We start from the raw sequence: 23,429 nt of genomic DNA, 5'->3' as shown, positions 1-23,429 counted from the left end.
ATAAACATAACAAGTACCTCAGGAGGAAGCAATGAAATGCCTGTAGCAGTGGGCAGAAAAGACCCCCAGAGCCACTTCTAAGCACAACATGGTGGAATGAGCCTGTGACTAAAAACAGCACCTCCTGGAGGGGTCAAGGGTATTTTTCATGATGGCATCTAATTTTGCCATCATCCTCTTTTCTACAATGGCTTCCAACGTGTCCAGGGTTCGCCCTGTGACATAGCAGGCCTTCCTGATAAGTTTATTCAGGCATTGTGCTTCTTTTTCGCTCAAGTTGCTTCCCCACAGCATAGAACACCACACTGGCTACTATGGACTGAGAGAACATTTCCAGCTTGCTGCATGCATCAAAAGACCTGAATCTCCTTAGCAAGTACAATCTGTTGTCGCCCTTCTTATACAGAGCTACTGTGTAGTCTGACCAGTCCAGTTTGTTGTTTATATGACCCCCTAGGTACTTGTAGCTGTGCACCACTTCCACATCCTCCTCCTGGATGGTGACAGGTCTCAGGGGCTCCTTGGCACGCCTAAAGTCCACCACCAGCTCTTATGTATTACTTTGCTGATGCTGAGTTACAAGTTGTTGTCCCTGCACCACAAGACAAAGTCCTCCACAACCTTCCTGTACTCCAATTATTAATGCAGCCTATGATGGACAAGTCATCTGAATATTTCTGTAGATGGCAAGCACTGGTATGATGCTGGAAGTCTGTTGTGTAGAGGGTGAACAGAAAGGGAGACAGGACAGTTACCTGAGGTGCTCCTATATTATTCACCTCCAATTATGACACACAGTCCTTTAGCCTCACAAACTGCTGTCTGTTGGTCAGGTAGTCCATAATTCAGGAGATTGTGGGGGCATCAAGATATAAAGCCTTGAGCTTTTCCCACAGTCAATGAGGCAGAATGGTATTAAAAGCACTGGAAAAGTCAAAGAACATTATTCTGACTGTGGTGCAGCCTTTGTCCAAGTGAGAGAAGAGTAGGTTCTGTGGAGCACATAGATGAAAGCATCTTCCATACCTATCTGTGTCTGATAGGCAAACTACAGAGATTCTGAAAGCAGGTGCCATAGCTGTTCTAGGACCAGCCTCTCAAAGGTCTTCATGATGTATGAAGTAAGAGCAACTGGTGTGAAGTCCTTGGCATCACTAGAATGACCTTTCTTTGGCACTGGGACCACAGGATGTTTTCCACAGCTGAAGAACCTTCTGCAAATTCAGGAAAAAAGGAGAATAGGTGTTGTAGAACCCCACAGAGCTGGCTAGCAAATGTTTTCATCACTCTGGGGATGATTCCATCTGACCCTGAAGCTGTGTTTATGCAGAGCTTTCCAAGCTCTCTCCTCACTTCATCAACAGAGACACAAAGTCCAGAGAGTAGAAAGGAACTGGAGCCCATAGGTGTGATGTTATTGTAAGGGAAGGTCGTGCAGGGTGCGGATGGCAGTTCAGATTCTAGAACTTCCTCAGCTCACTCACAGAGGCTAGCAGTGTTAGGGGGGGGGGGGGGGGCTGTACTGACAAAAATGAGTCAAACCTGTTGAAGAACTGGTTCAGTTCATTATCTCTGCTCTTGTCCCCTTCCCCGCCCTAAATACCAGCCTGCTTGTAGCCAGTGATAGTCCCTAACCCATTCCACACTTCCTTCATGTTGTTCTGTTGTAACTTCTGATCAAGTGCGTCTCTGTAGCAGGCTTTCCTGTTTCAGAGTTCCTTCTTCAGTTCTGACTCCACCTGCTTTACTTCATCTTTGTCTCCAGACCTGAAGGCTCTCTTCTTCATTTTTAATTGGGTCTTTGTGATCCATGGTTTGTTGTTGGGGACATTGTTATCCACACAGTCTGGGATACAGTGGCTCAGCCTCTCAATGTCCTACCCGTGTGACTCACAAAGCATGTCCCAGTCAGTGTTTTCAAAGGCATCCATCAGAGCCTCCACAGCCTCTGCTGTTCATTCCTGCACAGTCCTGGTGGTGGGTGGCAGCCACCGAACAAGGTGTTTATATATGAGTTGTACCAAATTATGGTCTGATTGGCCTAAAGATGGCAATGCCAAGTGAGTTACAATACACTATATGCCTCTTTAACATTGGCATACCACAAAATGGTAAACATTGTTGAGGGCTGAGAAAAGTAAAATGTGGTGATTAAAGTCCCCAGAAATTGTAATGAACGCACTGGGATGATCCGTTGTAACTTTGTTAATTAGAGATTATACTGTGCCTGTTGCAATTGCTGCATCTGCCGAGGGGGAATGTAAACGTCTAGCACAACGGCATGTGAAAACTCTCTCAGCGTACAATAAGGTCGTAAACCCACTGCAAGCAGCTCAGTATTCAGGTTGCACACCTGTGCTTTAATAGTAATGTGTCCTGGGGGGCACCATCTTTCATTTACAAAAATGGCAAGCCTGACTCCTTAATTCTTGCCGTTTTTGGACTTGCTTCTGTCCACCCACATGATTTTAAATCCATCCAGTGCAACCGAGGAGTCCAGTGTTTCCACTCTAAGCCATGTCTCAGAGAAGCACATGAGACTGCTGAGTTTGGACTCCCTTTGGCTCCTGAACAGGCTGAGAGCTCATCCATTTTATTCACCAGCGATTTTACATTTCCCATAATAATCAAAGGCAGATAAGGTCTGTACCTTGTTCTTTATTGCAAAGTCAGGTACCTGCTCTCTTCTCCCAATGTTTCCACTGTAGTTCTGCTGGTCGCCTGGCAATTAACTCCGGTACTTTGGGACACAAAGGGCACAAGGCCAACAGCTGCTGTCACATGCAAGTGAGTGCTCGTCCCTCCTCACATTTACTGTTATCCATATTATCAAAAAAGTAGCAAAAAATAGCAATCAACAATGAAGACAAAGAAAAATACATGGGAGCTACTGTTTTAGGCAGGTGCTCATGGCAGCGCTGGAAACAATACAAAGCAAAGCTGTACAGTACCTCCTGAGTTCTCACAAACTGGGACTTCTCCTGATCGACATTGTTTTCTGCAGCATGACTGTTGGAGCAGTAATGATCATCCGATATGGTGATTTCTTCATTTTCTTCTGCCTCCAAATGACTCTGGTTAAAGCGCAGTGACCCCTTCAAAATGTCCTTAATCTAAAAAGAAACAAAAAGATTCATTCAATCACAATCCATGCCTGAATGCAGTCAATGAACTTCACCTTGTTTAACTAAAGTTCATTTTTAGGATGCTCTAAGACATTCTTCCAACTGGATAGGTCAGGCCTAGGGGTCCATCCTGGCTGCATCAGTGCAAAGCCAAGGAGACGGATGGATGTCCCCATGACCATGTTAACTTCTTGTAACAATGATGCAGCTTACCTTATTGATGAATAAAATACAGATCAATGTACTTCACCATGTTTCAAACAAAAGCAATTATCAATTATCCATTTTCTGTTTCCATTGCTGCCTGGCTATTCATCTCAGTCTGCATTATACAGCTAAAAACCATGACTTGTCTGAAAAATAAAATCCTGACATTTTGTGTAACCAAACCAAATGTTCAATGGTATCAACCAAGCCTGCCAGCGATTACCAAAATGCACACTCTTTAGGTCATCAAGTACAACACATGGGATAAAAAAGAAACAAACACAACAAATAAATTGTCATCCTCTTGGAGCCGTGTGTAACACAAGTAAATAAAGTCACAGTAGCTTAACGTATGTCACAAACTCTTATACTAATTTTCAAGTCACTTGCATTAAACAACATAAACTACAAGGAGGGATAAATATATTGAGGAACTGTGCAGCAAATGAAATGCCAAACCATAACCCTCCGGCCGGCCTGGGCCAGTTTCTAAGCTTCTATCGGCTCATTCATTTACCCACCACAGTATGACACATATGGGCTCACTTTTCACCTCTAGTCTCTTTCTATCTAGATCTGCCTTTTCTTACTTCCACCAGCTAATCCTTAACCCAGCTCACCTCTTGACTCAATGATTCTTGAACCCTGAGGAAATTGTAAGCACCATTTGAAGTCACACCTGACTAAGCCTCAGGAGCACTTCAGGAGACAGGGACTACAGTACATCAGGGTCAGAGTGTTTCCCAAACTCGGTCCTGGGGACCCCCTGTGGCTGTAGGTTTTTGTTCCAACCAGATTTTGTTTTTAATTGGACTCCTGGGCTAATTAAGTGAACTGATATTTCCCAAGTTCTGTGTTTTGGGAAAAATATAGAAATTAGAAAACTAAGCAGCCTTTGATTATTCAGTGTTGTCTGCCAGCATGTCTGCTCTGCTCATTTTTAATTGTTATTAATAAGATACAACGAAGGGGAAAAACTGCACAGAGAAAGGGCAAAATATAATGAAATCAACAAAAGAGAGTTAAGCATTTAAATCTATAGAAAAAGCAGAGAAAAAAATACCAGCTAATTAAATGAGATCAGTATTATCAGGTGTTGTCACCGATTTGGAATCTGGTTGGAACAAAAACCTGCTGCCACAGGGGGTCCCTGGGCAGCAGTTCCTGGGCTCAGCCCTCTGCCACTCTTAAAGGACCAGAGCTTACCAGCTTACATCCGTAAAAGATGGGTAGAAAACTACTGGCCTCGTGACATTCCTCCCTGGTCATGACCTTAAACGTGCAGCCTGGCCTCAGTTTCCCTTTTCCTTTCTTTCAGATAGGCAAGGCATAGAAACCCCTGGGATCTACTGGGTTACTTTCCTACTAGTATCCTTGGGAAAGCAATTTATGCTTCCATTCATGCTACTACACCATTCTTTGTACTGATCCAACATTTGAAAAAAGTACAGGAAAAACATGAAGGTAACATCAGAAGTTTTAAAAAATAGCAAGTATAGTACATCCAGAAAGTATTCACAGCGCATCACTTTTTCCACATTTTGTTATGTTACAGCCTTATTCCAAAATGGGTTAAATTTATTTTTTCCCTCAGAATTCTACACACAACACCCCATAATGACAATGTAAAAAAAGTTTACTTGAGGTTTTTGCAAATTTAATAAAAATAAAAAAACTGAGAAAGCACATGTACATATGTATTCACAGCCTTTGCCCTGAAGCTTGAAATTGAGCTCAGGTGCATCCTGTTTCTCCTGATCATCCTTGAGATGTTTCTGCAGCTTAATTGGAGTCCACCTGTGGTAAATTCAGTTGACTGGACATGATTTGGAAAGGCACACACCTGTCTATATAAGGTCCCACACTTGACAGTTCATGTCAGAGCACAAACCAAGCATGAAGTCAAAAGAACTGTCTGTAGACCTCCAAAGCAGGATTGTCTCGAGGCACAAATCTGGGGAAGGTTAAAGAAAAATTTCTGCTGCTTTGAAGGTTCCAATGAGCACAGTGGCCTCCATCATCCGTAAGTGGAAGAAGTTCGAAACCACCAGGACTCTTCCTAGAACTGGCCGGCCATCTAAACTGAGCGATCGGGGGAGAAGGGCCTTAATCAGGGAGGTGACCAAGAACCCGATGGTCACTCTGTCACAGCTCCAGAGGTCCTCTGTGGAGAGAGGAGAACCTTCCAGAAGGACAACCATCTCTGCAGCAATCCACCAATCAGGCCTGTATGGTAGAGTGGCCAGACGGAAGCCACTCCTTAGTAAAAGGCACATGGCAGCCCGCCTGGAGTTTGCCAAAAGGCACCTGAAGGACTCTCAGACCATGAGAAAGAAAATTCTCTGGTCTCATGAGACAAAGATTGAACTCTTTGGTGTCAATGCCAGGCGTCACATTTGGAGGAAACCTGGCACCATCCCTACAGTGAAGCATGGTGGTGGCAGCATCTTGCTGTGGGGAAGTTTTTCAGTGGCAGGGACTGGGAGACTAGTCAGGATAAAGGGAAAGATGACTGCAGCAATGTACAGAGACATCTTGGATGAAAACCTGCTCCAGAGCGCTCTTGACCTCAGACGGGGGCGACGGTTCATCTTTCAGCAGGACAACGACCCTAAGCACACAGCCAAGATATCAAAGGAGTGGCTTCAGGACAACTCTGTGAATGTCCTTGAGTGGCCCAGCCAGAGTCTAGACTTGAATCCGATTGAACATCTCTGGAGAGATCTTAAAATGGCTGTGCACCGATGCTTCCCATCCAACCTGATAGAGCTTGAGAGGTGCTGCAAAGATGAAAGGGCGAAACTGGCCAAGGATAGGTGTGCCAAGCTTGTGGCATCATATTCAAAAAGACTTGAGGCTGTAATTGCTGCCAAAGGTGCATCGACAAAGTATTGAGCAAAGGCTGTGAATACTTATGTACATGTGATTTCTCAGTTTTTTTATTTTTAATAAATTTGCAAAAACCTCAAGTAAACTTTTTTCACGTTGTAATTATGGGGTGTTATGTGCAGAATTCTGAGGAAAAAAAATGAATTTAATCCATTTTGGAATAAGGCTGTAACATAACAAAATGTGGAAAAAGTGATGCGCTGTGAATACTTTCCGGATGCACTGTAAGTCGAGTGCTGCAGACGCCCAAGGGAATATATCAATCACTTGTCCACTGGAATCATACTTTACAATAGTCAGCATATCTGGCTTCATGTCACAACTTCCCATCCATCCATCCATCCATCCATCTTCTGCTCCGCTTATCCAGATAAGGCTTACAGGGAGCTGGTGTCTGTCCTGGCAAAGTAAAACGCAAGGTGGGAGCCAAACCTGAGCAGGGTGCTGGGCCAGCACAATCCAACACAATCACCTTTACCACCTAGTTTAAGGGTCCATAACTTATCTAGTTTCATATTTTGATATGTGAGCACAATACTAGACTACCTAGGGGAAAAGAAACAAAACCAAGAGCGAAAGTGCAAAAAATTTCCATTCAAAAGATATCAAATGAAGTGATCTTTATAATGTGACTAGTGTATCCAGACAGCTGCTTCTGAAGGACGTTCCTTTTGTAATATGATTTTCATGCTTGATTTACTGTTGAATTGAACTTCTTTTTGATAAACACGCAAGCTTCCCCGAGTAGCTCGACAACATGGCCATTTCCTTTTCTAAATGTAAAAATATGAGTGCAGATGACCCTCAATTTGTAGTTCTTCAAAGGCAGTGATTCTTTGTTTAGATGCAACTGCCAACTGTGGCTTTCACATTCGCCTTGAGGGCTGCATAAGCTTTCTTGAAATCCACACACCGCTAAATACAGTGAGATTCCTTAAATGGTTTACAAATAAATTTCTCCTTCAATAGCTACTTTAAAATATAGCACATTTTTTGAGTCACAGAAGCTATCGTGATTTAATAAAAGGAAGCTCCAACTGCTAGGGGAGCTACAGTATAATCGATAAATAACTGAAACATCTACTGTGACTCGATGTTACTCATGTTAAGTTCGAACTCAAGTGGAACAAAAAAATAAGAAACAGTAACGTGCTTAAAATGTGATTCTAAGCTGATTCTACTCTATATCATCCCAAAATCTCCACTGCACTATGAATTCCACAACAATGATGACTTTCACCTTTCTCCTAGTGATAACCACGCAGGTTCCTCTTCTACATGCCCATTTCATCTCGCTGCACCTGAAAGAATCTTTGAAATACAGTACAGTGCCTATAAGAAGTATTTAACAATTGGAGGTTTTCACATTTTATTTTAATAAATTTTAATATTTTATTTCAATACAACACTGAATCATAGTGGGCTTTTTAAAATTAATTACAAACATAAAACACACCCTTTAATATGACTCACCTAAATCATGATTGGTGCAACCAATTGGTTTTAGAAGTCACATAATTAGTTCAGTAGAGATCACCTGTCTGTCAAAAAAGGTTCCATGTGATTGCAATATAAATTAACATTATATGGAAGGGCAAATTTGTGGTGACTTAGTAAGGTAGCCTAACTTGCTTAATGAGGACAAAAGAACACGACAAGCAACTCTGTGAAGTGGTGATCGAAAAGCACGAATGGAGCAGTGGATGGAGACAAGAAGATGTCCAAGGCAATGACTGTCCCTTAGAGTCTAGTTACTGTAAATCAGTCATTAAGAAATGGAAAGAGTATGTCATAGCTATAAATCTGCCTGCAGTGGGCCATTCACAAAAAATGAGTGATTGTGCAAGAAGACAACTAGTGAGAGAGGCCACCAAAAGACCTATGAGAACTCTGAAAGTGTCACAAGCTACAGTGGCTGAGACTGGAGAGACAGTGCATACAACAATTGTTGCCTGGGTGCTTCACCAGCTGCATTTTTACGGAAGAGTGGCAAAGGGAAAACCACTGTTTAAAAAAGCAACACAATACTTGGCTACAGTCTGACAGAAGACATATGGAAGAAGGTTCTATGGTCTGATAAGACTAAATTTGATCCTTTTGGCCATCAGACTAAATGCCATGCTTGGCAATAACCAAACATTTTACATTATCAAAAACGCACCATCTCCACAAAAAAGCAAGGTAGTGGCAGCACCATGGTGGTCACATGATTCTCTGTAGAATGCCCTGGAAGGCTTGTGAGGATGGAGATGAAAAGGAATGCAGTAAAATACAAGGACGTCATGGAGGAAAATCTGATGTAGTCTTGAAGAAATCTGTGATGTGGGAGAAGATTTGTTTTACAGTAAGACAAAAACCTCAGGCATAAAAGCAAATATACACAGTGTGACAGATAGGGGGCAACACTGAACCCCAAACCTTGGAAACAACTAGCACACAGACAGTCACGGGTTCCATTATAGAGGCGTTTATTATAAGATATCTCACAATGGGCTTTTTGGTCACAGAATCACCAATAAACACAAGTGTTTTCTTCTTTTTTCTTTCTCCTTCCATCTTCTCTCCATCCTTCCACTTCCCTCCAGAAACTGTTGCCTCCCGTCCTTCCAGCTCTGACAGCTTCCTTTTATGTTGGATCCGAGAGTAATTTTGGTGCCAGGGCTTAGCCTGAAGGAAGCACTTCAAGGTCCGGCATAAGGCCTGAAAAGTAGAGATCTTGTATCCCTGCAACACCCCCTAGCTACTCGCATGGGACCCAGTGAGGCTGACTCTCAAAACTACAAGTCCCATCATGCCTTGCTGGGTTCCACATGTCTACCATGGTCCTGGGATGTTGCCCTCTCATGGATGGGGGATGAAAATATCCAATTTTATGGGCTTTCCCCCACTGTTCCCATATCTTTGCCTCCCATACGGGTAATGGTCTCACATTCATCCCAGACATGATACCAGCTAGACCTGGTTAGCACTTTCAACAAAAATGGCTTAAAAACAACAATGTTAATGTCCTGGAGTGACCGAGTCGGAGTCCATTTCTGAATCCAATTGAGAATTTGTAGCAGGACTTTAAAAAGTCTGTTCACTCATGATGCGAAGCTGATAGAGACAGGTTTCTGTACAGCGACTCAATGTTGTCAAAGCAGCCAAAAGTGCATCTACTACAGCAAATACTGACTTAAAGGGGGTCAATACTTATGTAACAAATTATTCTGAATTTTACATTTGTAATTAATTTAGACCACTTTACAGAGATCTGTGTTCTCTTTAAGATTGAAGAATCTTTTTCTGTTGTTCAGTGATAAAAAAGCCTAATTAAATTGCAATGATTTAATGCTGTATAACAATAAAATGTGAAATCTTCCAAGTGGTTAATACTTTTTATAGGCAATGTAGCTCCTAATTCAAACAATGTTGATATCACAACCACAGAGCTGCACTCTCTCATGACAAAGGTCCAGAATTGAGCCACTGGAACTATCGATGATGGTTACACATTACAACCATTCAGACTGGCTAACAGATGGGGCTACAGCTGACTGAACCAATGGTTCCAGTCTAGCAAGTCCCCTATTCATGTGGGGCACTGCTACTATATGCATTAACCAGGACTCATCAGCCAAACTACACTGATAAAAGCTTCACTGCCATTTGAAGATTTGGGAAAAGCTGTCCAATACTGCCAGAGGAGTGATATGGACCTTGAGTAATTAATTGTGCATAAATGAGGTGGGTTCACAATTTCATTCATGCATTAGGAAACAGAATGATATGAAGTGGAGGGTAAAGTCTCACTGGAAATCTGTCCTGTAGTTATCTGTAACAATGATGGATGCACTGACAAGAGAGTTATGTAGAGAGGTTGTAACATAAGCCCTTGTACTTTGATGGAGAAAAGCAGGGCAGAGTTGAAAAAGAACAAACAGAAAATGAAAGCTAGCATGGAATCTAAAGGCAGTATGAAACTCTAAGGAGGCAGCTAAGGTTAGATATACATGATCCTATATAACTTTGTCCAGTGGCATTCAGACTTTGGAATTGTTGAGTATGTAGCATATGTCAGCATAAACATCTCAATAATCATAACTCCACAAACATTAATTCACAGCAAACATTCAAAAGAGAGTGTTAATACACTTTATGCAATTGTAAACTATGAGGGATGACCACACATTTTTGCAGCCCTTCTAATGCTTAAGTCAAAATTAAAAAAGTAATGAATGTATCCTATTCTGTGGTTAATGTGAAACGTCTTGCTTGCCTTAGAATATTCAAAACTGTAAATTTTGTATACTATAAATGTTAACAATTGATCAGAAAAAACTATGCAGAAAGAGCTGTTTTCACTGCAAATGTGCAGCCCGGACTCAATTTCCCTTGTTAGTGGCCACATACTGCCAGCTGTCTCCAAAGCAATATGGTTTCTGGACTACACTCATGGGCCTCACTCTTTCTGCTGGTAGAGGCTCTGGAACCTACTCTGGGATCTACTGGGTTACCTGCCTATTAGCATGCATGGCAAATCATTTTATGCTTTCGGCCACGTGGCTACTCTCCCTTCTTTGTGCTGATGTCGGTGCTTATTTGAATCCCTATCTTATATCCCGTTTCCACGTCCTCAGGGGTAGCTGCCCTTGCTCCCTAGCATACTGCATGCACAACCTCTACTGCAGGTAATGGAGATCCCTGGAGTTTTTACAGCTGTCCTGAACCAATTTCTCGTAAGCACCTTTTAATTGAGACTATTGCTTTTCTTATTAGTTTATTAAGTTCAATTATTTTTTTTTCAGCTCACCTTTACCGAATCTTGGGTTATATGTTTGCAAAAAAATAACTATGCAGAATTAATGTGTTTCTATTATAGCATTTCACAATGGCACTTAACCATCAAATGCCTTTTAGAATATTTTGCAGCATGCTGTTCCAGTGGTCTCTGCAGCCCAGTGGCAGTGGGTGAGAAAAATTTGGCAAGGGTGCAGTTTTCCATGGAACAAACTGAAGCAACACTTATCTATTACATAATGCTTTTCACATGTATCTACTTATTATATAGTGTTTTTCACATCTGTTTATTGTATAGTGCCTTTAATATATATATCTATCTGGTCATTCCATATGGTCTTCCTGTTCTCAACATAGCATCAATGCACATCTTGGCCTGTCCAGTACCAGACCCATAGGAGAAATCCAGGCTAAAATGTATTATACCCTTTTCACCAATCTGATGCCAGATTTCCCCTTTCTGCTGTGCTCCAAAACTTCACTCTGTGACACCCACAGTCCCCTTATTCCTTATTCCCATTCACTTGCCCTATAAATGTGGATAGGAACAGGTGCACCTGCCACCCATATTTTATACTACACCGGTCTCTAAACTGCCCAGTCCTGTGCCAGCTTGCCCAGTTCCCCATTCTGCCAAAACCCACAACATAATGTCTGCACCCCCACCTCCGTAATCTTCCAGTAATGTGTTTTTCTGCTATCCCATTACACATCCAGAGCATAAGTCCAATTCAAATCTTATTCTGCCTTTGCTAACAGAGTGCCCAGTCCTTGGCCATTTCCACTGTATTCCATATATCCATACAATACAATCACTACTCCTCTTAATAGTTAATGGCAGGTGTGAACTGTGAACCATTGTCCTTGAAATTGAGCATTGACGATTGTCCAATCACATTAGATTAAAAAAACCTAAAACAATACTAATTTGCTGCTAATAAATGTGGGAGTGTCTGGGGCTCAGAGAGCTGCGTCTCCAGAAAAATCTGAAAGCAACTAATTAAAGGGCAACCTCAGGTCACCTGTTGTCAAAAGATCAAGGAGTTACATACACATGGCCGGCACCGTTAACTCAGTAAAAACAGGCATTAACACAGAAATTAAACAAGTACAAGTCGGAACCAATTTTCATTTTCACCTTCATTCTGAAGATGAGTGTGTGTTCTCATTTGATTACTCTAACTGAGCTTGGTAACAGTGAATGTGCATCTTAAAGGACATTTTATGGAGAGGAATAAAGGAAGAGTAGCAAAACACCTATACTCTTTGATACTAATCCCCTAGACACCAAAAAATAACCTGCTGTCATTTTGAAATTCACATCTAATAGCACCCATCATGCCAAGCCTTATGCTCTTAAAGCTGAATAAAGTGGCAGGAAAAAGTATTTTTTAATAAAAATAATAATAATAATTATGATAATCTATGATAAGTAAGGAATAAAGAACCTGACTGCTTATAACATGTCATCAATAACAGCACTAAAGTTGTGTGATCCTATTAAGTTTTGGACAGCATTCATATAAAGTTAGAACGTACCTTTACATTTTATGTGTTTCTCCTGTTGTGCTCTTAAAATACTGAGGTAACTCAAATCAGTTTATTACTGTCAGCTCAAAACCATTAAGCAAGTGATTCACGGAGTGAGTGAGTTACTTAAAATCAGACTGGCAGACACTGCCGATGATGAATTGAAATAAGACCTGACAAATCAATGGTAGTCATTAGGATATATAACTTGATATTACACCTTTCGATGTACTGTATAGATAAGACAATTAGTGAAGTGGACTATTGAAATATACAACAATATTTCAATCTGTAAGCACAATTAGGTCAGAGGAAAGCATCTTAACAAAAAAAAGTAAGATGAAAAGGACATAGAGCTTGTCTTTTTAACATATTAACCTGAACTGCCAAACACTATTAGGAGGGCATCTTTGTTTGAAAGCAGATACTGAACACATTATATAATGGCTTTGGTAAGGCTAATGTGATTGTGGTAAGATTTCCAGTTTATTATTATTAAAAACCAAATTTGATTTTGAATATTACATTTTAATAAATATCAACAGCAAAAGTCAAAAATAAAAAAAAAAACTTTAAAACACAGCTAAAAAAATGAATCAGTTCATTATAGGCCTTTCTTACAATAAGTCCCTTGTGGTAAGATAGAATGATATAAAAGGTACTATCAAAGAAACATAAGAATAAAATGAAAATAAATTGTTACCTGAGACTACAGCCTACACCAGCAGCATTACGTAATGCAGGAATCAATCCCACAAAGAGCGCAGGACCATACCAACTACACAACCATCAATTTGCACTTAATCTAAATTAAGGATCACTACTACTCACACAGCCGTGGTTTCTCTTTGCTGAAATGCCACCGTATTCCACAGAGACGCCATATCCATGTTTTATTAGTGCACTATTTTGTCCAAAAGATTTTACAATACCATTAACTACCACATCACTTTGTCAATTGGCTTTAACAAGTAGTTCACCCCGAAGAGTATTAATGAGAAAAATCAGAAATCAGCTACATGGTATTGAGGGATGAAACACACAGCATATAAAACATTGCTGTGGGGGACAGGAGCTCATTCTTGCAATATCAAGCACAAGGCCGGATGTAGCTGGAGGCTGAACACAAGTCCATCATTGACCAAACATACACAAACAACCACGCTCACTCCATAAAACAGGCTACTTTGGAGATATCACTTAATCTACCTTGTGTTGCACTCAAAATGTATTTTGTCTTTGAAAAAATGGCTTATCTTAACATTTGCATAACCATCTTGTATCACACTGTGCTTAAACAACAATAATTTGGGGTTTCAGCTATCGAAATACAAACATATTTACAGTATCAACAATACCTGTCAGAGATAGTATAAAAATAAAATTATAGTTGCAAGTAAAGTGTTCTGCAAAATCAACACATTTACTAAATATCCTGAATGAAAAAGAAAACCTAAAATAGGAAACACATTAAACATAGCACCAGCAGTTTGCAGTTACACAAAATGCACAGTCTGGTAATGTATTTTAAAAAAGTAATATTGATTTAGTGGACAGAATATAATTGGCAGGTACAAATGAAAAACATGATACTGGCTACTAATAACAAGGCATTCGCTGCCGAGCTGATGGATGGCAAGTTATGTACCTGTTTGAGGCCAGCAAGGGCGACAAGAACTTCATCCTCTTTCTCCAGCTGTTCCTGTAATATGACTTCTTGTATCTTGACTGTTACAAAAAAAAGAAAAAGTATTTTAACATAATCAGGTAACGTTCCAATACAAAGATGATTTCTTTTTCACATAAAGTTGTAATTTATTTTCTTGAGGCACGCTCTCCCATTCAGGTGCACTCTATCAGATGCATAAGGCAATTGTTGCCCATGTAAAAGAGAAAGTTAATTTTAGTTTATTAGATGAAAGTTTCTAGTCTGGCTCTACTTTTTGAACTAATTTAGAAACTTTATAGTTCTTCACTTCTTTGCATGACTCATCTCTTACTCTTACTGATTCATTCATTTTTTTATTTTCTTAATATTTTTTCATTCTGTTTTGAAAATAATACATTTTTTAAAATATCCTTGATTAATTATTTGGTAGCAGTTAAAATGAAGGCAGAGAACACAACAAATTAGATAAATGAACTTGGTAACATGGTTAATGGGTTTCCAGAGACTTTTTATTGCTGCTATATAAAACATTATTTGAAGAAAAAAAATGTTTTAAGGTACTGGGGAATTGGGGTTACCTGGGTAATACATGCTCTACACTTACAGGGGAAAGATTATAAATCCTTCCACTTGGGAAAGACTTACTTGCCTTCTAACGCTGATAATTCTGAGGTCTGACTTCATTCTCTAGCACTACAGATTTAGTCCAGTAAACCTTTTAACTTCATTAAAGCTGCTGTCAAGTCTTCATGGTGTTATCCTTAATAAACAATCTTCAATGAATTCTGTTTAGAGCCCAATTCAGGCATGCAAGGAGCTGGAGCCTACCTTGGTAGAACTGGCCTTGGGCAAGAAGCTTTACTGTTGAAAATGTTTGTGAGTGTTTACTGTAAAATGGCTACTGGAAAGCTGCAGCAATCCCGTAATTATGTAAGAAATCACTGTGCTGCTCTCTATGTGTTATCCACATGTAACATAGTTAATACTGTATATTAAGATATTCTTAATTTTGTAAATAGGAAAGTATATTACTAAATTGGTTAAAACATGTATCATGGTTTCGCAAATTAAATAGGCTTAGTTCAATTTGTTTGTAGAATATGGTAAAATGACTGAATGATTATTTGTAGTTATTCTCATATTTATATGTTTTTTTAAGTCTGACTTTTTGGTACGTCAGTTGATTACTGAATTGGTAAAAACACGGGTACACCAAATATGACACTCAGAAGGTAAAAAAACAACCGTGACAGGGATGTTCGTCCTCTGCAGCTCATACTAACATATGCACAACAATACACACACTGGGTCCATTTGATATTGCCAACCAAGTATTACTTGGCTGAATGCCTTCAGAAGGGCTGTGTATGGATGAAGTTCTAGGTTAGTTTTACCTGGCATTCAGTCCATGAATTCAAGGTACAAGTGATAGAGTGGTTTGCATTGAGCATGACCTTAAGATTTTAATCGCAAGGAAGGGTGGGGAGGTTCATAAAATTGACCAAAAGGATTGGTGCATCGACATGAGTACTGCAGGTGCTATGTTCAGACAAAGATCTTGATTTACTGATAAAAGAAAAAAAAGGCCAGCTGCAGTTAGGGACCCACAATGCACACCCCTCTACAACAGATAGAGGGCAAGAGGTTTCAGAGGTTGAGTGATTTATTAATCATCTGTTAAATTTATATTCATTATGTGTATATACTGTACATCATTTGCCTTTGTTATCAATAAATTGTTCTACACTGTTGACACACCGCTTCACTTACCTATAGCATCAAATGATCCTGATGCTCTAAATGCCTCTGATCCAATCTTACTAGCATTACAGAATGGATAAGAAGTAATTTCCTCAAACTAAACAAGGAAAAAATGAAACGTTCTGTTGTTGGCAGAAATGAAAAAAGTGAAGATGTTAGCTGGCCATTCAAATCAAGATGGAGCAAAGAATATGGGTGTTATTATGCCCTCAGATCTAAACTTGAAATCATATTTTAACCATACAACTAAGATGGTGTTCTTTCATTTAAGACACATTGCAAGAGTCAAACCTTTTCTAACACCTCAAGATTCTAAAAAAGTTTAAACACTTTTGATTTAGCCAGTTAAAATGTACTCCTAAAAGGACTACCTTAGAAAGACATACATCTATTGTATCGAGTGCAATGTGCTGCAGAAGAAATCTTAATTGAAAAAAGACCATCTGAGCACATTTCACCAGTCTTACCATTGCTACACTGGTTGCCTGTGTCCTTCACAGTTGATTCTGAAGTACTCATATAATTGTACCCTGAACAATCTTGCTTCTTCTTATATTTTGGAATGCCTGTTCCCTTACATTTCCATTCATGATCTTAGATCCTCGAATGCTGGTTTGCTTAGCATAAAAGAAGTAGTGAGGCAGCTTTTTATTTTTATGTACATGAGAATACCTTGCAGATAAGAGATGTGCCAGGCTAATACTGTGGAACATTATAAAAAGTCATATTTTCATTTGGCCTTTTCATAATTCCTTTATCTGCACCAGTTCTAATCTATATTACTAAACGAAGGTTGTATATATGCACGGATGCCAGACCCACCGAAGCGCACGCGCACTGCGCACCAGAGTCAAACCCAGCGGCTTCCCAGAGTCAGTAGGTGGCGCCCAAAGAACACAACACAACCTGTAAACTAAACTTCATGTCACAATACAACCACCGCCCGAACATGAACACCACCGCATATATCGTTTAGTGATGTTTGTATATATGCAATGAAGAAGCACCGAAAGCGCCCCCGAGTCAAACCCAGCGGCTTCCCAGAGTCAGTAGGTGGCGCCCAAACAACACAACACGACCTGTAAACTAAACTTGAGGTAAAGCGTGCATGCCAGGTTGTATATATGCACAGATGCCAGAGGCCACAAGCAAGCTGTACACACTACCACTGCCACTCACACCACCGCATATACCACCTTCGTTTAGTAATGTACCTCTCCAAGCCCGGGTCTGCCACCATCGTCACTTCAGCACGCGAATCCGCAGCCGTCAGCAAACGACTTCTAGCTAACGACACAGCCATAGAAAAACAAAAACGAGACCGCATGGATAAAAACAATAAACAAGGGCGCCTACAATGTGCTTCTGAAACACCAGAACCAGATGAGTCACGGCTCCAAAAAGAAACCACTTTAGTACAAATATGTTTACTAAATTAAATGAAAACTGTCCCAGGACACACCAACCCTCCATGATTTTTCTTCCCTCCAAATATTGGAGGGAACAGAAAGTGATTGCCATTCTTGGATTTGCGATTCTTTCGAGAATCGCGGGTTTGCTGGTTGATTATAATATGTACTATAATATCATACACTTAAAATTTTGTTATTTTAAAATAATTTTTATGCGTCTGTGTTTTCTTTTCTGGTGTTCTGCTTTGGCATGTTGTGACACTGCTGCTAATCAAAGTACCTGCTGCCACTTTTGACTCTGGAAAAAATGCGGACACTCCAACTTTTCACAAGACTCACTGCATCTCTTCTTCTAGGATGGCACATCATAACAGTAATGAAATACTTTATAACATTTATATTTTGTAGAATGTTTGGTGGGGGTTGGATGGTCTTTCAACCTTGGAACCCATTGAGGCTTCTTGTTGGCCGCAGCCTTTTTTATTTTCTTCCCTGGCCATCTGGCCATAGAACTGGACTCTGCCATTTACCATTATAATCTTTACAGATTTTAAAACTGAATTTAGTGAACAGTAATTTAAGCCATGCTTATGGACTCTTCTGTCTTGCTCATGCGATTGTTTGTACTATGTACATTTTTGCAATTCTTTCTTTTATGTCTTGTAAAGCACTCTGAGACAGGAGTGCTTGAATTGCTTTCTGAAGTCTAAAAGGTACAGAACTCATAATAGGGAAAGACAAAGAAAGAGACAGAGGAGAGATAAATTATAGATATTACACAAAATCAAATTCATAAACATTTCAACACTTGCAAAGATTAAATAAATGACAGGGGGTGGCTGAAAGGGCAAAACGTCATGCACATAGTCAGTCTAGATAGGAGAGAAAAACATTTGTGAACCTTTTAGACTTTTCTGAATTTCTGTAAGAGTCTCTCTCTCTGTATATAGTGTTTATACAGACAGACCGACAATCTACTTTGACCCTCTGTACCATTATGTTAACATTGACATCTAATAAAATTACTATATTATACTTATTATATACAGCAGATCTTATTTATAAGCTCCTCTCGAGAATGAAATCAATTTTAGCATTTTAACTGATTATTCCTATTTTCATGATAAGATTCTAATAATTAAGTCTTGATTATAAAACTGTATATACATCTAGAAATATTCATGCTAACAGTGAGACCAGTGCCATCAGGCCTGTCCTGCTGAATGTGTTTTCCTTGCCATTAGACAGTCACTAGGAGAGAGATAATAACATTTTGTCTACTTAAAACTATTTAACAGACTATTAAACAGAAACTATTTATAAATTATCCTTTTTAATTTCTTCAGTTCAGTCAAATTAAGAGTATTCACTGAATAAAAGGAAGATACTCTACAACTTGTTTTATTATCTTAAAATATTTTTTAACAATTTTTAATGAATAATTATGTAACACTGAAAATTTACAGTTTTATTTACAAATTAATTTAACTGGCACCAAATATAACAAGCAACAAAGCAAAAAAGTATCCAATTTGATTGTTCCAATTTGGAGCTTCAGGAGTGGAGCCAATCCTGGCAGCACTGGGCACAAGGCAGCAAATGACCCTGAGCAGGACACAATGCACACATACAAAGACATTCACATAGGAGCCAATTTGGAATCTCCAGTCACCCTAACCAGCTTGTCTTTGGGATGAGGAAGGAAAACCCAAACTAATATAGATAGAAAGTAGAAACTCCATACAGACAATAAACAATTTTAAACCCAACATGCTGTGCAAGCAGCACTACGTACTACACCATCATGCCATTCTTAAACTAAAGTAATGCAAATATAAAATCCAAATTTCTAAGCTAGCAGAAAAGAAATACAAACAAATTGTTTTCAAAGGCACTTTATTTTTGCTCCACTTACCAATATGTACATTCATCATTTTAGCACTGTACTTGCACATGGCTTCCAAGTCATTAAGTTGCCCTTGAAGAAATGAGATCTGGGCCTCCAAGTCTTCATCCTGGAATGAAACACAGCACAAAATTTGCTTGATGGTGTCAACTATATTTAAGTTCATCCTTTTTGACAATCCTGGCAGTAATAAAAGGAAGGCAAAAGCAAACACTAGTTCATCCAAAAGCACCCTAACACCCACACTGACACAAACTAATGTAGAGTTAATGTGGAGTCAAGTAAAATTTTAGTATGCTGTAAAGAAAATACAGAGTATAGAGAGAAAACCAAAAAACCAAACACAGGCCCCAGGAGCCGCGGGGCAAACTCAAAAGCTCCTTAGAGAGACATGGCCAATCTTTGTGCTTTTACATTAACATTTTATTCTGTCTTTTGTGATAATTAACACACAACAATTGTATAATCATTGTCCAAGAGCACAGATACATTAGTTGATTTTTTAATAGGTGAAATTTACTTTAGTGGCACAGTGATTAAAACTGCTGCACGAGAGATGCAATGTCCTGGCTTTGAACTACGTATCTGTCCATTTGTTGTTTTTTGTCAAGTCTTCATGCATATCAGGCTAACTTGAGATTCTAAATTGACACTTTTAAAGTGTGCGTGAATGTGACCTGCAATGGACTGGTACCTTGTCCACAGTCAGCTCCTCTCCTGAGCATGGATCTTCTAGGATAGAGTTTATCTTTACTGCAGCCCTGCACTGGATTAAGTGGGTCTGAGAAGGTTGTGTTATGCAAAATTTATTTTCTCACTTTATAAGGAGTTTGTGGTTAGCTTAAACACACAGAAGCTAGAAAACAGGAAGTTAGAACAAACATAAAAAGCTATTAATTTTTGTATAACAAACCTAAGAGTGTTTGTATAAGTTTCTAGATATAATGCAAAGACAGAAATTACTATACCATCAATTATTTACATACATGAACAGAGAAATTACAAAAATCCACTCTGGCTGCTAACCCTACAGTCAGTGACCTGTTATACATTATCTTTTCCTTTGCTCATAGTAATTTGTAGATGATGCTTTTCAGTTACTTAATGGGGGACATGTATTTAAAAGGTCCAGGAGTCAACATATAGTAATCAACAGCTGCCAATTCACCCCTCAGTCCACCAAATACTATTTCATGAGATGGAACACCAAGACTTATGAACTACCAGTCCCTCGTACAGTAAAGACTGACTGGTCCCATTACTCTACTCCAACCACATTAGACTTTAAGGAGAAACCAGCCGTTCATTGAACATCATCTACTGGAGAGCAGTGCAGATTACAAGCACATCCACAATCAGTCCTACTAAAGCCGTTTCGAGTTTATCAAATGTGCACGTCTGGTTTGTGGGAGCAAACCTGAGGAACACCTTCAAGGACACAAAATTATCACATAAATGGGGAGAAGGAGGGAAATCAAACAGAGGTGAGGATTGAGGCATTAGCATTAGTCACTGTACCCTTGTGCTATCTAAACAGACTTTAATTTATTACAAATTAATTGTGAATCCACATCTCTCTTAAAACTATCAAGTATTATATTTTATTATATAAATGGCCATCAGACATACAGTAAAGTTCTAAATACATGTAAACACACTCTAAATGCATGCTAGTCTGATGTCTATAACATCGTAAAACTTTTAATTTTTAATAATTACAGGAACTACCACAGTTGTTAACGGTATATTAAAAATAATTATCACTTTTTTAAATTCACATTTTTATTACAACCATAATGGCCAAGAACTGCTAGGAGAAAATGCCAAGCAACTCAGCTGTTTTCCTTCATAGCATTCAGTGATACAACAAAGTTTGTAGAGGTGGAATACAGTACGATAAGTGGCATTCTAGGACTGACCAGTTAATTTATTTTAAGTTACTCCTTTTGATTTGCATGAATTCATTTATAAATAATTGATTCAGAGCTATACAAATCAGCTATATGCAACTCTTAAGAAGTGGTATACAATTACCATATACCTACACAACCACTCTTTTAAAGGGATAGTAGAGAAGTACTAAAGTTATGTACAAAATATTCTGTTTCTGTATGATTAGAAAGGGCTTTAATGGTGGACTGAGTGAGAATGAATTAGGAGTACATTCAAATATAACAACACTTCAAATGATATCAGCTACATCAAATGGTTTGTTTTCAAATGCTCTCTCAGTCTCCCAGTTCTATTCCCCCACTAATCACCTCCTCACGAGCTGGAGAAAAAATTTAGATCTCAGTTCGGACATAATGCCAAAACAAAACATAACAAATATAATATGTATTGGAGGAAAATAAACATGGAAGACCTATCACTAACAGTAACCCATAAAAGTTTAAGCTCAATTTAATGCCATCTTTACATCATTTAAGACCCAAGTATTTTCCATTGTATGTATTCAAAGTGTGTTAGACTGTATAAAGAAACATTACAAATTATTAAATCTAGTCTGGCTTCTCCCCCTCATTTGTGCTTTTACATACTGTGTTAAAAAAAAACAGCCACTGATTATGTCTACAAACTCCTGCTCTTGTGCTCTGCTATTTACAAGGTTATCCCAGTTCAAATGCATGTAGTTAAAGTCCCCCATGACTATAATATCCCTCTGTAAGCATGCCTTTATAATATTACTAATAAGATGTACACTGAAATTATTGTGTGCATTGGGTGGTCTACTGTATAACACACACCTAAAATAAGACCTCTTTCCCTAATGCTTCCAGGTGAAGCCACATGTCTCCACTAAGATGGGACTCACAATCCAAATGAAGAGGACTTACATTTAAATTCCATTTGACATGAAGAGCAACTCCACCTCTTCTTCTATTCTGTATATCCTCCCTATAAAATGTGTATCCCTCTATGTTATACTCATCCCAATTTTTGTTATTTAGCCAGGTTTCTGTTATTGCTACAATATCATAATTATGCTCCTCTACATACAACTACAACTCACTTGTTTTATTTTTGATACTTCTAGCATTAAGGCAAGCTATTTTTAATTTGTTGTTCAATTTACATTGTGGCACCCGACGGGATGCCCAGGAGGAGCGGAGGAGGGCTTGTGCCTCCTCCAGGACACGAGGGGGCGTCCTCCCTGGTTGCCTTGGGGACCACGGGTACAGAGCTTGGAAGCTCAACCTTGTAGGGGCCTGTGGTCACCGCCAGGGGCCGCCCCGATGCCTCGGGAGCCCTGGACCTCAGTACTTCCGCCACACCCGGAAGTGCTGGGGGGAAGAGGATTGTGGACACCCAGAGGACTTCCGGATGTACCGTCAGAGCTTTCGCCACACAGGGGTGTGGCTACGGAGCTCCTCAGGATGCACCTAGAGTCCTTCCGGGGTGAATAAAAGGGGCCGCCTCCCTCCAGTCAGGGGCAAGAGTCGGGTGGAAGTGGACGAAGCTTGGTGGAGAGGAGTGGAGGCGGACCAGAGACTGAGAGAAGGCATTGTGCGTGTGGCCAAGGACTTGAGGGGTGATTGGTGCTGCGGCACTGGGTTTGTGCTCACGATAATTGTAAATAGTAGTTGTGAATAAACGTGTGTGGTTTAAACATCATGTCTACCTGTCTGTGTCCGGGCTGTTCCCCACAACATTTACATTTAAACTTTGAGTTACCAATTTACATTACTATGCTTTTTTATTTCTACACTATTTTTTGTTCCTCCGTGTATAGTTCTAAACCTGGTGTGTCCTAAACTCCCTGCCCCCCAATTCCCTAGTTTAAACAATCCTTGACAAACCTACTCATATGCCTCCCTAACACATTGGTGCCCATTTAGATCAGGTGTAACCTGTCATGGCGAAACAGGTCTCATCTGCTCCAAAATGAGTCCCAATGCCCCATAAACCTATACTGTTCTACCCCACACCAAGATTTGAGCCACACATTAAGCCTTCTAATCTCCCCAGTCTTACCTGGACTGATGTGTAGCACAAGCAGAACTTTGGAGAAGTTGTTAGTTCTGTTCCTCAGCATGGCACCTAACTTTTTAAATTTGAATTGCAGAATCTTCACAGACACCGTTCAACTCCTCAAGGACCTGAAAATGGTTTGACACTTCCAATTCTGGGGTTGATTCCTCCAGTCAGGG

General features: G+C 39.6%; 1 protein-coding gene across 5 annotated transcripts in view; it reads right to left on the bottom strand.

Moving 5' to 3' along the window:
- Positions 1 to 23,429, bottom strand: part of tbc1d5 (TBC1 domain family, member 5) — a 637,433-nt gene that overhangs the window by 9,685 nt on the left and 604,319 nt on the right. For all 5 annotated transcript variants that reach the window (XM_028818192.2, XM_028818195.2, XM_051935905.1 and 2 more), the window contains 3 exons: positions 19,288 to 19,387; positions 14,179 to 14,258; positions 2,952 to 3,113 (listed from right to left, as the gene is read on the bottom strand). In XM_028818192.2, the coding sequence (XP_028674025.1) occupies positions 2,952 to 3,113; positions 14,179 to 14,258; positions 19,288 to 19,387 (342 nt within the window). The remainder of the gene's footprint in view (positions 1 to 2,951; positions 3,114 to 14,178; positions 14,259 to 19,287; positions 19,388 to 23,429) is intronic.

The sequence above is a fragment of the Erpetoichthys calabaricus genome, chromosome 13, assembly GCF_900747795.2.
Source record: "Erpetoichthys calabaricus chromosome 13, fErpCal1.3, whole genome shotgun sequence".
In the NCBI taxonomy this organism is placed as follows: domain Eukaryota; kingdom Metazoa; phylum Chordata; class Cladistia; order Polypteriformes; family Polypteridae; genus Erpetoichthys; species Erpetoichthys calabaricus.
The sequence above is the reverse complement of the archived record's forward strand: the minus strand, read 5'-3'. Positions and strand labels throughout refer to the sequence as shown.